Source organism: Cotesia glomerata, linkage group LG4, assembly GCF_020080835.1.
Source record: "Cotesia glomerata isolate CgM1 linkage group LG4, MPM_Cglom_v2.3, whole genome shotgun sequence".
Taxonomy (NCBI): Eukaryota; Metazoa; Arthropoda; class Insecta; order Hymenoptera; family Braconidae; genus Cotesia; species Cotesia glomerata.
The window spans coordinates 10,779,004-10,795,110 of NC_058161.1; the positions used below are offsets into that span (position 1 = coordinate 10,779,004).

General features: G+C 27.7%; 4 protein-coding genes across 12 annotated transcripts; 3 read left to right on the forward strand and 1 right to left on the reverse strand.

Annotated features, from left to right (window-relative positions):
• The first annotated feature begins 336 nt into the window (after positions 1-336).
• On the forward strand, positions 337-4,541 carry LOC123263385 (cyclin-dependent kinase 4). Of its 7 annotated transcripts, XM_044726111.1 has the most exons (6): positions 337-428; positions 637-724; positions 2,403-2,480; positions 2,755-3,653; positions 3,728-3,888; positions 3,950-4,541. In XM_044726111.1, the coding sequence occupies exons 1-6, from the start codon at positions 414-416 to the stop codon at positions 4,164-4,166; spliced, it is 1,458 nt and encodes a 485-aa protein (XP_044582046.1). In that variant the 5' UTR covers positions 337-413; the 3' UTR covers positions 4,167-4,541. The 7 variants fall into 7 exon arrangements, with proteins under 7 accessions (XP_044582046.1, XP_044582047.1, XP_044582049.1 ...); XM_044726112.1 differs by lacking the exon at positions 2,403-2,480 and having other exon boundaries at positions 342-428; XM_044726113.1 differs by lacking the exons at positions 337-428; positions 637-724 and adding an exon at positions 790-971.
• A 608-nt stretch (positions 4,542-5,149) lies between these two features.
• On the forward strand, positions 5,150-6,033 carry LOC123263414 (histidine triad nucleotide-binding protein 1). The gene is made up of 2 exons (XM_044726171.1): positions 5,150-5,492; positions 5,649-6,033. The coding sequence occupies exons 1-2, from the start codon at positions 5,289-5,291 to the stop codon at positions 5,916-5,918; spliced, it is 474 nt and encodes a 157-aa protein (XP_044582106.1). The 5' UTR covers positions 5,150-5,288; the 3' UTR covers positions 5,919-6,033.
• Positions 5,995-15,457, reverse strand: LOC123263410 (dihydrofolate reductase). 3 transcript variants are annotated; one of them, XM_044726168.1, is made up of 6 exons: positions 15,278-15,457; positions 7,058-7,094; positions 6,827-6,982; positions 6,396-6,519; positions 6,213-6,322; positions 5,995-6,135 (listed from the first exon to the last, which is right to left on the reverse strand). In XM_044726168.1, exons 3-6 carry the CDS (start codon positions 6,973-6,975, stop codon positions 6,054-6,056), a joined length of 465 nt encoding a protein of 154 aa, XP_044582103.1. In that variant the 5' UTR covers positions 6,976-6,982; positions 7,058-7,094; positions 15,278-15,457; the 3' UTR covers positions 5,995-6,053. The 3 variants fall into 3 exon arrangements, with proteins under 3 accessions (XP_044582103.1, XP_044582104.1, XP_044582102.1); XM_044726169.1 differs by lacking the exon at positions 15,278-15,457 and adding an exon at positions 8,626-9,185; XM_044726167.1 differs by lacking the exon at positions 15,278-15,457 and having other exon boundaries at positions 7,058-7,747.
• A 257-nt stretch (positions 15,458-15,714) lies between these two features.
• Positions 15,715-16,012, forward strand: LOC123263422 (translation machinery-associated protein 7 homolog). Its single transcript, XM_044726178.1, has one exon. It carries the CDS (start codon positions 15,716-15,718, stop codon positions 15,908-15,910), a length of 195 nt encoding a protein of 64 aa, XP_044582113.1. The 5' UTR covers position 15,715; the 3' UTR covers positions 15,911-16,012.
• Positions 16,013-16,107: the final 95 nt, after the last annotated feature.

Consider the following 16,107-nt stretch of genomic DNA (forward strand, 5'->3'; position numbering starts at 1 on the left):
TGTATTTTTTAATTTTTAGTTAAAAAATAAATGAATTTTTAGAATACTAAGTATGATAACAGCACTTAACTAATGCTAGTCACAAATTCTTGACAAGAATTATTCGATAAACCAAAAAAATATATTCTAATTAAGTATAATTTTTTTGTCGTGTTAAACAAAAGTAAAATAATATTAAAATGAATAATAAATAATTATTAATACGCATGGAAAAAACATGGAGCATTTATTTGCCGCAAAATATATCTAAAAAAGATGATCTATTGAGAACGAATAAAACGAAATGAAATGAAGAAGAAATAGGGGCCCCTAAAAGAAGTTGGACCGCTCCTGGAGAATCTCCCGCTTGCTTCATTCCAAAGCATCGTCTCGTATGCATCGTCGCCGTTGTGGAAGGTGGACGCATTCCATTCATGTTTCGGTTTTCGGTACGTATAACGCAGTGTGAGAGCGTCATTGGCCCAACGAGGACGCTTGAACTCAAATTTTTTTAATGAACCTCATACTCGCCGATTTATCAATACTTACATTTATTTTTGATTTTTCTAATCGTATCAATTAATTAACCATTAGTTCTCATGTATATAACGTCTTACTGCTTCTTAAAATATTATTTTATATTTAATTATTCTTCAGATCATTTTAAAATTCATTTGTCATAGTTGTGTGTCCTACAAACGCGACTTCGTAAATGTTGTAGGATTTATCCACAATCTAAATAATGGTAAGTTATTTTGCATTTGTAATTGTATTTTATTTTATAAAATTTATTGAACATAAAGTTATTAAATATATGAAGGAAATACAGGTTTCATAATGAGTCAGCGGGATAATAACATTGTAGTTTTAAACGAATAGCTTAATGTTCAATATAAGGTCATCATATCAGACGGATGACGAATAGAATTGTGGCGTCAAGGGACGACGCAACATTTGAACTATTCATTGTACAACCACGTGGGCCATGTATAGTAAGTGAGCGTGGCATAAGTTTACTTTTGAGGGTTAATTTTTTATTCAATAATTCATTTTGTTTTATTTCTTCATGTTAAACATTAACATTAGAACACCATGCGAACTGACAATAATACTGAATAAGTATCGCCAACTTTCCTTATTGATAGTTTTTGTGTACGAATTAGAAGCTTTTAGAAATAATTATTCAATGCCAAGCAGTTAAATTTTTTTTTTCATAGTTAAAAAAATCAGATGCTTACTCTTTTTATTATGATCTTAAATAATAGATGGTGAATTTAAAATTGAAATAAAATTTTATTTCATGCCAAAGAATTATTATAAATTTCTTAATTTATTTTAGATTGTCGGTATAAAAGATACTTAAGCATATTTGAATTCCAAATAAAAATAGATCTTGAATTCTAAAATTGGCTCTAAGTATAAAAACAAATGAAAGATAATAAATAAGATGTTTTCATAATTTTTTTACGTTGTTGATCATTACTATAAATTATTTATTACGAAAAAATTAATTTTAAATTTCGAGTGCAGAGATAAAAATATTAGACTATTATTATGTATTAAATATTTTGCTATGATAATTGGTTTTTAAAAAGAAAATGTTGAAAGCAATAAATTGATAACAATGAACTATAATTTGACTTTTTGTTAGATCATATTAGGGTTTCTTTTTTATCCGAATTTCATCTGAAATAAAAAAAAAATACAATTATTATCTTAAGACTTCAATTATTCTATTCGAAAGTTAGAATTTTATGAATCATAATGTTCGATTCAAGATTAGAGCATATTAATGAAAAGTATATGACACGAACAAAAATTTATCGCGTTTAATTATATAATTTTTTACAATTATATTTAATATATAATTATATAACTTTTATATAATATCTTAAAAGTCAAAGGATAGTTTCGAATGAATTTACTATAAGATAGTATTTATAACTAGTGAGCACAAATTATAATACTCAAATATGAAGCTTGGTACCTGAGGCACTAGGCGATATTTATTTTTGAATACTATTATTATTTTTCCAAGCTAATTATTGTTACCTTGGTAACAAATGTTTGAAGAAACACCTCCTAATGAGTTGGGATTAAGAAAAGGTTTTTTCATGAACTGAAATCTCTATATAATTACAAAAGTTAGTGAGTATTTAATCAATATATATAAATACATTAAAGACTAGTAATCATGTACGGCTCTTCGGTCACTAACGAAAATATTTTTTAAAGTATTCAGAAGACGTTGTTTATAATACAAGAAATAAACTCATATTTTAATTTTTGGAAAAAAATGATTATTGTTAGCTAGAATTTTTCCTATGAATTTTCTTACAATATTTTAATACTTTACAATTAAAAATGTTATTAAATAATCTCATAATCTTTTATCATTATTATACGTTAATATTTATATTCAGGTGTTTGGATAATGGAACAAAAACTATGTATAAGGATAAGAAGTAATATTCAGAAACATCGATTTAATAAGACAGCAGGTGCTAAAGCAGATGTTTTCTCTTCTTGTTATTCGTATTCATATCGTTGTGATCTGCTAAAGAAAAGTTTTCAAGTATTTATAAGAATTTCTGTATAGATTCAATCTCATGATTTATTATTATTATTATTATTATTATTATTGTTGTTGTTGTTGTTATTATTACAATTATTATTATTATTATTATTATTATTACTAATATTACACTCATTTTATAAACATAGTTTTATTTTTATTTATTTATATATTACTTTATTTTATATTTACTTTTTCAGATAAAAAGCTGAGAGATGTTGTGATGGCGGAAAGACGGCGGCTTCCGAGCTTGGAGCCATCAAAAAATTCACCACTTCCTTCTTCACCACCATCAAAAAAATCTAAACTATCGGAAACTGATGAAGATATCGGATTAGAGGCAGAAGAAGAGGCTGACATAAGTCTTGAAACGAGCGAAATATTATCAAGAAGTAGTTCTTCAGAAAAAGATAACAGTAAAGAAAATCTGGAGGTCGATGATCCAACTCCTGGTCCTTCAAAGGACAAGGAAGACTCACAAGACGTTGAGAATTCAACAAAATTTTTGGGTAGGCAAATAATGGGAAGGAAAGCAGATGGTTCATTAGTTGGTGAGCATGCTCATTATCAAGAATTATCTCAGATCGGTGATGGAGCTTATGGGACTGTGTACAAGGCCAAAGATTTGTCAAGTGGTCAAGTTGTTGCGTTAAAGAAAGTTCGAGTTCCTTTGACAGAAGATGGACTTCCTACATCGACTCTAAGAGAAATCGCTGGATTAAAACAATTAGAAAGATTTGAACATCCAAATATTGTAAGACTCTTGGATGTTTGTCAAGGAAATTATCTTCAGCTTCCAGCCAATGCCAAGCAAACTGAATCAATGAATCGTGGAATGATTTTATGGTTAGTTTTTGAACATGTCGAACAAGATTTAGCTTCTTTTATTTCTGTAAGCCCACCTGGGGGTTTATCACCCCATTTAATTAAACAAATGTCCAAAGAGATTCTTTTAGGGGTTGATTTTTTACACAGTCATCGCATTATTCATCGAGATTTAAAACCTCAAAATCTTCTAGTAACTCGAGATGGTAGAATAAAAATAGCAGACTTTGGTTTAGCAAAAACATACGACTTTGAGATGAGATTAACTTCTGTGGTAAGTACAGCTTTTTTTGATAAATTAAATTCATTTTTCGTTTATTATAATTAAACATTTACATTTTTTAAAAGGTTGTAACACTCTGGTATCGTGCACCTGAAGTACTCTTAGGGTGCCCTTATGCAACCCCTGTTGATATTTGGTCCATCGGTTGTATTCTTGCTGAATTAAACAGGCTTGCTCCTCTATTTCCTGGAAGCAGTGAAGGCGATGAATTAGATAGAATTTTCCAGTAAGTCTATGGTTAAATAAATTAAGAAATTAGTTGGTCATAAATAAATATTTATTTATAGAGTAATTGGTACTCCTAGCCAAGAAGAATGGCCGAAAAACGTCTCTCTTAGTTGGACTGCATTTCCACAACGACGTCCGATGCTGTTAAAAAATATAATACCTCAAATAGACAGTGATGGCTTAGATTTAATTACCAATTTATTAACATTTAATCCTCACGTACGTTTAACGGCAGCCCAAGCTCTTCAACATAGGTATTTTGTTGATTCTTCGTAAAAAGTATTTTTTCTTGTCAATTTTTTTTTCTTTTATTAAAAAATTAAGTTCAATCGTTAAATAATCATTACGTTGAAACTAATTTTTGAAAAATATTTGTAAATGTAAAAAAAAAAAATATTGGAGTCGAATATATTATTCAAGTTCACCGTGTAAATGAAACCAATTGAACGGTCTTATGTAGATTAATTATTTATATCAATGTACATCATTGTTAATGACCAATCAATGTATTATTTTGCGTTAAATTTAAGATTTAGTGTAGAGTATCTTGGATTTTAATTTTTATTACATGTACATGGTACAATTTTGTAAGACTGCGATCATATTGATCTGTACTAATTATTGAAAATAACAATGCTGATGTTATTCATATTGATATTTTTATAATCGAATTCATTTCCGTGCTAGCATTTAATTGATAAAATCATAATACCGTAATAGTAAGTCATTAATTAATATTTCATACACTTATTATATTTATGTATTATATATACTTTTATTTATAATTTTTTGTTCATGTATTATCGTTATTTATAACAACAAAAAAATAATTTAATGCTAAGTTTTAATTGGTATTATATTATAATAAACGATATCATTGTTATTTAAGATAAGGTATTTATTATAGCTATAATTTATAGAAAAATATTTGGTCCGAAAATAAAAATCATTTATAATCATGGAGATAATTAATTAATTGACGACGTTAATTTCCTTAAAAAAAAAACCTTTCAATAACATGTAAGTATGTAAAAGCTAAATAACTTAATGATAATTACAAATTGAAATAATGATTTCAGTAATCAAATTTAAACGTTTCGTGCTTTATTTTAAGCTAAACTATTGTTGAAGCACTTGATAATAATAAAGAAAATTATTTTTGATTACTTTGTTTTTTTTTTAACTTTATCGGTTTTTTAAAAATATTTTATTATTCTTAACTTGGAAAAAAATTATACATATACATATGTATATATGGATTACGATACTGTTGTCTGCGAGTGAGTGTATAGTGGTTGCATAAATATGCGACTTGATAAATTCAATACAAACTGCATATATACAAAAAATTAATAATCGAGTAATTTAGTTCACATGTAATAATTAAATAGAAATTATATGGTTATGAGATTAATTACTGCTATCAAACACCTTAATTATAGTTATAATCGAAAAGCCTACTCATCGAACATTTTTATGCTTATAAGAAAAATGGCGTCCGAGGTGGAAAAAGCACAATCTGCAGTTCCTAGTGAGGATACAATTTTTGGAAAAATTCTTCGAAAAGAAATCCCCTGTAAATTTATTTACGAAGATGATAAGGTAATCAATCAAATTTTGAATATAATTACTTATAATAGTTTTTAACTTTCAATTATTATTTAATTCAGTGAACTTAACCTAACAGTTACTCTATGAATTATATTTATTATGTCTAATTCACTTATGAAATTAATTCTCTAAAATGGATATTTTTAGTGTGTTGCTTTTCATGACATCAACGCTCAAGCACCAACTCATTTTCTTGTCATTCCTCGCAAACCGATACCTCAACTGTCAAAAGCTGCTGACGAGGATGAACTTTTACTAGGACATCTTATGAATGTTGCTCGAAAAGTTGCTAAACAAGAAGGGCTTGATCAAGGATTTCGACTAGTTGTCAATGATGGTCAAAATGGAGCTCAGTCAGTTTATCATTTACATTTACATGTTCTTGGAGGAAGGCAAATGCAATGGCCCCCTGGTTAAATATATATGTATACATATATACATATACATGTATACATTAACAAAAAACACCAAAAAGATTTTTTTTAATACAAGAATATAATTAAAATAAAAAACATCTTCTTTACATAATTGATTTTATGTTACATTATTTCATTAATTTGAAACCTTCTCATAAACTTTATAAAGAAATTGAATACCATTTTCTTCTTGGATATCCGAGGGTATGTTAGTGTCGCTAGAATCAACAAAAGCACTTATTAATTAATATAAAATTTTAATGAATGATTAATTTAATTATCATGTTATGCTAACCTTGTTTCAATAAAATTTTTGGGAATAGACGGAAAAAACGTGTCACATTCAAAATCTTTTTTGATATAAGTCAAGTATATTCGGAAACAATTGAGATGATCTATAGCTGCCTGAGGTAAAATGATAATAAATACGTAGATTTAAGTAAAATAATAATTATAAGAAAACAAAAGTTATAATTACTTTATAAACAGCGTGACCGCCAATCACCCAAATATTTTCAACTATTTCACAAAGATCGGGCTTAGAAATAGTGTCTAATGCATGTTGTAAACTTTGACAAACAATTGGTTCGTTTTCGTAGTCTCTAAATTTACAAATAATTTAAAATCAATTAAAAAAATGTTAACATTTTAAGTCTGTTTATATTTTCTTAATTAAATTATTAATTGTTACCAATAATACTAAAATTAATAGATATCTGACAATTTTTAGGAATTTTCTCAACAGAGGAATTATTATGAAAAATTTTTTTTTTTAATTTTTACATGGAGAAATTCAAAAATCCATAAACAAAATTTTTTTTAATGTTTTGTTACGACTTATTAATTTGTTGAATAAAATAAACGAATGGTCGGATATCTAATGGTATCAAAACCATTATTACTACTTACAATTTTTGATGAGATAAAATAATATTTATTCGATTTTGTAGAGGTCTAAACTTTTTTGGGATACCCTCCCACGTTTTTCGTCCCATAATGAGAACATTTTTTTTGTTAACATTTTTAGTTTTAGTTGTCATGTTAGTAAAAAATGCCATTTCAGCCCTGAAAAAAAATTTTTATTCAGCAAATTCTCAATCATAAAATTAAATAAATATTAATTATTTTAAATTTGAATACTTGAGTTTCCATGGCAAACGTCCGTTGATTCCAATTCCTAGGTTATCACCACAAGCGGCAGCAATCAAGTTTAATTTTAACTGCATTTTAGTTAGTAAAAATATTGCAACAATTTAGTGTGATTGATAGCTTATGCCCAAATAATTGGATACAAATAATTATTGTAATACCAGTAAAATTAAAATTAAAAAAAAAATAAAAAATAAAAAACAGGACCGTGTTGAGATCCTTAAAATTTGAATACGCTAACTAGCGGCAAAAATCGAACTACTTAAAGTAGACTTCAATATAAATATTAACATGTGCTCATAATGTAAACAATTTGCACTTTTACCCTGATAGCCATCTTAACTTAAACTTTTATTCAATCTACTGCCAAAATTTGTAGCCAACTTGATGAAAAAAGTTGCAAACCAAACGTTTTTACTTAAGTTGTCTACAAGTTACAGTGCAATTTGACGTCAAGACTTGCAGTACAAGTATTTTATTCAAGTTGTAGTAAAATTGTAGTACAATTTAACTAAAAGTTCGGTGTTAACTTGTATTCAAATTGGGGCTGTAAATTGCATTCAATTTGTTTACAACTATTGTACTATAAAAATTTACGGCAAACTTGATGTCAAGTTAACTGTAACTGCTGAAATGCAACTACTTTTAATCAAAGCGTGGCTATCAGGGTAATTTCATTAAATAATTTTTTTTCTGCAATCAGTGCAAAAATGATTATTTTTTATTTTTCAAATCGTTAAGTGCTTATAATTGATAATTGTTAATTGTAATTTTATCTTAATTTAACAGCTGAAATGGTAAATTATATATTTTCGTTATCTATTAAAATATAGCTATTTTTTTGCTAATAGAGACTAAACATCGAAGTTTATTTATTTCCATATAAACAAGAAAAGTAGTAATAAAAAAACTTATCAGATTTCTAAATTTTGCAAGCGTGTGTTTTTTCAAGTGATTTAATATATACCTAATTAATATGCTACAAATGTAACATGTAATTTATATATAAAACTGTTAACTATGATATATTCATTACTTGCCGATTTATAATATTGCAAATATCAATGGCACTTTAAGCAGTAGAGGTTTTAGAACATTTTAGTTTGTCAAATAAATAATATAACTACTCATAAAAAAATTAAACATTAGAAAAAGAAATAATAAAAAAAAAAAAACAATAGGTATAAAGATTTTATCAAGTATCCGCTTACAATTATTTAATTTTTTTTTAACTATAATAAGAACCTAGACATATAGAATTTTTTTTTAACCAAAATAATGTCGGTGTAAAAAAATAATCGTTTCATAAGTCATTTTAAGGTAATATATTATTTATTTATAAAATTAAACTGTTCGTAAATGTCTACTATATTTAACAACTTTTCGTGATACTTAAAAAATGACTTTCGAATTATTGCATTCGCTAGTTTAATAATTTCGCAAATAAAACATGCATTACTTATTTTTTTACGTTCGCTAGTATTTGTAAGTCTTTAAATTAATAGTAAAAACATAGAAAAGCTAGGTATTTTCATATGCAAATATTAACTGGAACCTACTTTGCCTAATTTATTTATGATGACCAGATGTTTAATATTTAAACCATGCCTATTATAACGTTCCCAAACTTCAATGTCGCAATGTTATTTTTGAAGTGAAACTTCTTTACGGAGGGTAAATCTGAACGTTTTGAGGTCTAATAGGGGTATCGCGTGAGAGGGGAACCGTAAGTGAAAGTACAGAATGGAGGAGAAGGGGAAATGCTCGTGTAGCAAGCCTAACATATCTTAAAGAGTGGGGAGGTTTGAGAATAGCCGAATAGAATGGAAGAGTATGATACCAGAGTATACTGTGCGTGCAATAACGCATGTGTGTGTGAAACACGGTCCCTATAGTACATTTTTAACATAGGGTATAGTACATATATGTAATACTTCTATATGGACAGTTTCTATAAGTGGAAGCTGTTCCGACTAAGAAAGACAGAAGAATAACACTTTCTCTGTCCTCTGAGGTTCCAGCTCGGTTCTGCGCATTCTTTTGTGCGCAAAGGGGAAAGCAGCGGGTTATTCAAAACAGGAATGTTATTATAAAATTTTTTTTTTAATTCAATGCAAATTTATTTTAAAATACAAAATAATACTGAACAATTATTTTTTTACTGTTTAAGAGAATTTAAAAGAATAATTTTATTAAAAAGAAGAAGTATTTTTGAAATTAAAAAAAAAATAAACCTCACTCAAACTATTTTTGTTTCTTGGAAATGCTTGTAAAAAATTTTAAATTATATCTTAAGTACTTGGACGTGAAAATATTAGTGAAATATAATAAAATAAAAAAATGTAACTAATCGTTTAACTGATACAAGTTTATTTTACACAAAAATTAGCATGCAGTTTGTTAATTTCTTATTGGTTATAAAATAAAATGAGTCTATTATATTTTTGCCGAACATAATTATCTTTAATTGATAATTTTTTGGCTTCATAAAAAAATCTTGTGTTTAAATATACTTCAATAGTCCATTTACATAACTGATAACGATGATTATCAGAAAAATTTTGAAGTAAAACATGATCGTTCATTTCTTTATTATCAAACATTAGTCCTATTTTTCGACATATTTCATTTGTAACAATAGTTTTTATATTTTTGTTCAGTAATTCATGAGAACGTTGTCTAATTATTTTTTCTGAAGTCTTACAAATACTAATAACATCTTTCGATGGTATTTTAAATGGTCCTCTATTTTTGATAAGAAATAAAAGAGACATAGATTCACTTGATTCATCCGAAATTAATTGATTTTTGCAAACAGGACAGAATATTATTTTAGAGACTCTGTGTGAAACATAACCCGCTATATATAGAACAATATTTTCAACAAATGGAGATAAATCCCAGCAATAACGAATATAATCGTGATCCGAAATATCGGGATTTTCAGTGTTTTGAAGCAAATCTGCATGTCCAATTTGGTCGTAACAATTTCTTGTGTTTGATGATACGTGTAAAATGTTTACATTGTCAAAGGCGCAATAACCATTTTCGAATTGTTTCAATTCATGCCTTACTAACAAACGCTTATACGCATTTTTAAATTATAAAACATTAGGATTATTATTGAAACCTCCACGACTTCTGATAGCGCTAAAAAATGTTTCAATGTAATCTTGAGACAGCTTATATGTCAATAAATAAGTCATTCCTTCTTTTTTTAATTGATCATAACAGGAAATATATTCCTTAGAGCTATAATCATCCCAATAAAGCCAGTTTTTCGTTTAGTATAAATTAAAGGTGTTCCCTTGTCATTACATAAATTAATAATATAATTTTCAAATTTTAAAGCATGGTCTTTCATTTTCAGATAAGTTTCATCATTCAAAGGGGTATTGAATTCACCCTTAGAAAATTTATTTTTACAATTTAACATATCACCAATATTGTTAAAATTTAAGCAAAATAAAGCTGTTTCAGAACTACCTTCGAAGTCCTTTTGGATTTCTGGATCATCAATTATTTGTAAAAACTTTAAAGCTTTTGACACACTTTCGCTAAGTGTTTGTATGGCTAATTTTACGTTCATTTTATTATTTTGATAATTAACGTGTTTTTTGGTTAACTTATTAGCTACTCTCAAACCTTCTTTGCATTGTAGGTCATACAATTTCTCAATGTATGACCACAAAATAGATTTATTATCAACAGTTTTGATTATTTTGTGATCTCCAAAAGTATTTCGTATTAGTTTAATCATATGACAGAAATCATAAAATATATAACATTTTTCAGATGTCGCCGGATTAGTAAAGTAAGGCTTAAAATTGGGTCCGAAGTTCAAATTAGCACCTAAAGAATTGCACATGCTTATATTTGAAGCTGCTCCGTCAAATGTTAATGAATAAACTTTGCAATTAGCTTTGTGTAGTAGCTCAAATGCCAATCTCAAAATACTTGCCCGCTCTTCACTATTCAATGATCTAACCAAAAAATAACCAATTGGGATTTTCCAATTTTCGTTCATCGAAACTGCCATTAAAACTAATGCATTTTTTGCTGTAATAGGGTTGTCATTATCAGAGTAAGCAGAATCTGAATTTTGTACTGTCCCGAAGCTTATGCTTCCATGAAATTCTTTTTTATCATAAATTATTTCTTCTTTTATTGACATTTCATCCAGAACCAAATTAACTATACCGCTCTTCTCTGCACATCGCAATTCAATAGCTTTAAAAGATTCATCTGTAAACCCAGGAGATCCATCCACTACTCTGTACCAAGATTTTATAGTTGATACAGATGGTAAATTGTTATTGAACTTTTCTCGAACGTATCTGTAAGCCTTAGGCGAATAAAAATGTAAAGATAATGCAAAAGAACGGACTTGCGGTGTGTATCCTCTTCCATCTTTAACCTTCATAATTGTAATATTTGTTAAATCTTCTGGCATCATACTCTACATAGAAAAAAATATTATGAAGAAAATTATCGATCTAAAAATTTGACATTTTTTTTTTCATTTCGCCATCTTTCCATTTAAAATAAAACAAACTTAATTTGTAAATATTGATAAGCAAAATATTTAATATTAGTTAAAATTTTTATACCGAAATCCGCTGAGAAAAGAAAAATAAAGTAAATATGTACAATTGCTACAAATATTTGATGATAAATACCTTATCATAAAACATCAATAAACTAAATTATTAGTAAAATTCGTGATCCATAACATTTGTGTAAAATATTTACAATTTTATAATTATACAATTTATATTAGTTAGAATATACTATACCATTAGAGCATCACCACTCTCATCAGTTAACATACGGTTTTCCTTAAGATGATTTATTAAATCTTGCAAAGATGAAATTTTTTTCTCGAAGTTCCTCGTTTACCTCTGTAGCTGCTTTATTTTATCCGATTTTTTTTTATCAGTCTCTTTTATTAAAGAAAGGGTTCTTTTACTCCTTTTAGGCGTCGCAAAATCTGATATTGAAATTTCACTAACATGACGAGGCTCGTAAAATTTACACTTTCGAAATTGATTTGGGGAATCAATTTCATGTGGAACTTTAAATAAGAATAAAACAGTATTAATTAGAAAAATATTAACAATAAAATATAATATTTATTCTCACCAGTATTTTCGTCTTCGCTGATAGGATTTGATTTTGCATTTTCTGTAAATTCATTTAAATCAGATTGGTTACAAGAGGCTCCTGGAATTAAAATATTTAACAATATTAAAAAATTAAATTTTTCCATTAAACTTACAAAAATTAATGCTACTATTATTTGAGGTTTGACATTCAGTATTGTCTACTTCAAAACATTTTTTTGGACCTACAAATAGTAGAAATAATATATAAATATTTTTTTTGTTACTATCCTTTTATGTTTTTACATAAATTTTATTATTTTACTTTTTTGCAAAGTATTGAGTACATTATATTGGTTGACAATATTATTCTCAGAAAAACATGATGACGATTGATTGCTGACTCCATTCTCATCAAATACTTCCGATAGCGGCGTGTTTGGTGGTAATTTACTAGTTTTATCAATACTGAGTGGATTTTTTAAATAAAGTGTAGGAACTGCATTACGTTTTATAGAAGATTTAACAACTCCAAAAATTTTTTATTGACAAATATCATCAGCTTTGAAATGTCTGGAACATATGCAAGTTCTTTTTACATCATCATTTTCAGTTAATCCACAAGCATTTAGCCACTTTAAACGTATCTCCAAATTTTTCGGAAATCTAAAATTGATCAAATTTAAATATTATTAATAACATAATAAAGGATTTCATCTAAAAAATTAAAAATAATTTGCACTTACTGATGCAAAGAGATATATTCAGCTCTCGACGCTTTTATATCACATAAATAACACAACTTCACCATTTTTCAATAACTGATTGTTGGAAAAAGAATATTATTTAAATAAAAACAAAAGTTTTTTAAAATTTATAATTGTTTTTCTGAATTACAATAATAAATATATTTGTAAACAGAATCATAACCACAAAATTATTCCCCTCATTCTTCCCCCTCTATTAATATCATGGGGAATTCTCAAGCATGCGCAACGTGAACCAGGTATCTGGGACGAGAGAGAAAATAGTATATGTCGGCACCTTAATAGTGGGACATTCCTTCCCATTTAAACTGTCCATATAGAAGTATTACATATATGATATAGTATGTAGAAATGTATTTTCATCTGTTATTATCGCCTACATGTATATTGTTTGGCACATGCGTCGAAATTTAAGTACGTTATTTAGAAATATATTTTGTTCTATCGGCTATTTTAATAATATTCTTATTAATAAATTCATGCATATATTAATGAACAAAAGTGTAATTGCACGCCTCATAGTGCGAAGCGCGTGAGGTTGTGCTTTACACTCGACTTGTCAAGGTCAAGATATTTTGTAATCTTTAAATGTAAACCTCTTATAACTTTTAAACGGCTTGACCGAATTGATCGCGGTTGGTGTCATTCGGAAAGGTCTGACCAAACTTAGATTTTAAATACAATTTGGACCAATTCGGACTAGTATATTTGGAGAAATTTCAAAAAAACTACAAAAAAAAATTTTTTTCAAATGTAGTTTTTTTGGAATAACTTTTGAACGGATTTACCTATTGATTTCAAAAACTAATCAGCTCTTAACCTTAAAAAACCACGTCAATCACTACCAGCCCAGTCGAAATAGGATGATTCGTTCGTAAGTTATCGTTATCGAAAGAAAACTGAAAAAAGTGTTTTTGTGGAATTACTTCGAAATTCCTCTTTCTATCAATTTAAACTCAAAAACTCTTTATGAGGCTTCAAAAACTGCGTCGAATGCCGCAAACCACATGAAAATCGGTTGATTCATCCAAAAGTTATCGCGGTTTGAAATGTCAAAAAATAGTGTTTTATTAATCTTCTATCAGACTTTTGAGCTCGGAGAGCTCAAAATAACACGAAAATTATATTTTGGAGTCGAAGAGCTCAAAAACGTAATAAGTGCAATTTTGAGTGCTTGAGTATCGAATTAGCGGGAAGTTAAAGGGATGGCGGGGAGATTACGATTCGTACGGCGCCACGATTTGAAGGCGGATTCCTATAGATCTCGACGAAAAAAAAACGAAATGAAAAAATAAAATTTTTTGATATCTCGCTTAGTTTCCGAGATATCGAGGCTTAAAAATCGAAAAATTGAAAAAATTTTTTTTCACTTTTTTTAACATATTTTCATAGATTTTTTGATAAAAAATTTTTTTTTGCAATTACACGCACTTATGTTAGCCTATTGACAAGTAAAACACACATTTAAACCATGTTAAAAGGGCGCAACACGATTACCCGCGTTTGGGATGGTCTAATGACGAATAAAACACACATTCAAACCATGTTAAAAGGGCGCAACACGATTACCCGCGTTTGTGATGGTCTAATTACGAATAAAACACACATTCAAACCAGGTTAAAAGGGCGCAACACGATTACCCGCGTTTGTGATGGTCTTATTTTATTATTATTTTTTAATTGTTATTTTTTTTTTTTTTTTATTATTTTGAAAATTTTTTTTTTTAAACTTATAAAATTGAAAAATAAAAATTTTTTAAATAAATTTTTCATTTTGTTGAATCTTGAAGTGTTGATATCTCGTAAACTGTTCAAGATATCGAAAAATTTTATTCATTCTTTTCCATTTCTTATCAAAAATCTATGAAAATATGCTAAAAAAAGTGAAAAAAAATTTTTTCGATTTTTAAGTCTCGATATCTCGGAAATTAAGCGAGATATCGAAAAATTTTATTCTTTCATTTCGTTTTCTTTCGTCGAGATCTATATGAATTCGCCTTCAAATCGTGGCGCCGTACGAATCGTAATCGTGCCGGGATGGCCTTTAGGGTCAACCGTTTTCCTAATTTTTTTTTTTAATCAATTATACAATTTTTTTTTTTTTTTAATAAATTTGCGTTATCAGGCGTGCATTTTTGAATTTTTCAAACTTTTGTGTTTTATTTCTCAAATACCGGGTAGTTGATAAAATTATTTTCTTGTGTTTTTCAAAACATGAGATGCTACATTATAAAAATATATATAATATAGACCAACTTAACGATTAAAAAAGTTTCACTTCTATTGTGACCTTATGGCTGTGAGGCTCACTCGTTTTTTTTACTAATACAAAGAACAGATACCTTTATTATCTATTTTTGCAATTGAAGTAAAAAGCGAGAAAAATATTCCTTGTACTCATTGTCATCACGAGATAGAACCACGAAACTAATCTACAGAAGAGACCGAGAACTGAGCGTCACTTTTTTGTACTATCGATATAGCTATCACATATCGCATTCAACTTTGGACTTTAGTTCTATTACAAGTGTCTAATAGTAGTTTTGAGACTTGTTCAGAAATTAATATACTCAATATTATTAATTTAATAATTTTTACACGCACTCATAAAAATTTATCAGGTAAGAATTACTCTAGATTACTACACAATCAATCAATTTTCTTAAAATTTAATTATTTTACAAATAAAAACCAGCTTTTAAAAAGATATGACTACGAAACATAACCTTAGTAAAACCACATGTTTATTAAATATGTATATTTTTTTTTTTAATTCCAGAATGTCAGGTCGAGAAGGTGGCAAGAAGAAACCTTTGAAAGCTCCCAAAAAAGAGTCTAAAGATCTTGATGACGATGATCTTGCATTCAAGCAAAAGCAAAAGGAACAACAAAAAGCTTTAGCAGAAGCTGCAAAGAAGGCTGGTCAAAAAGGACCCCTGGTCACTGGAGGAATCAAAAAGTCTGGCAAGAAATAAATATACTTTTTAGTTTTTATGTAATAGAAATTCAATCTTGAAAATATACTACACTTAATGATAACATTAAACGAATAAAAGTTAAATTAATACTTAAGATTACTTACTGTATTTTATTTACCTATTGTATGCTCTCGATTCATAAATTAATGTAAACTTGTAAATAAAGTAGAATTACTATAATTATTTTCGTTCAA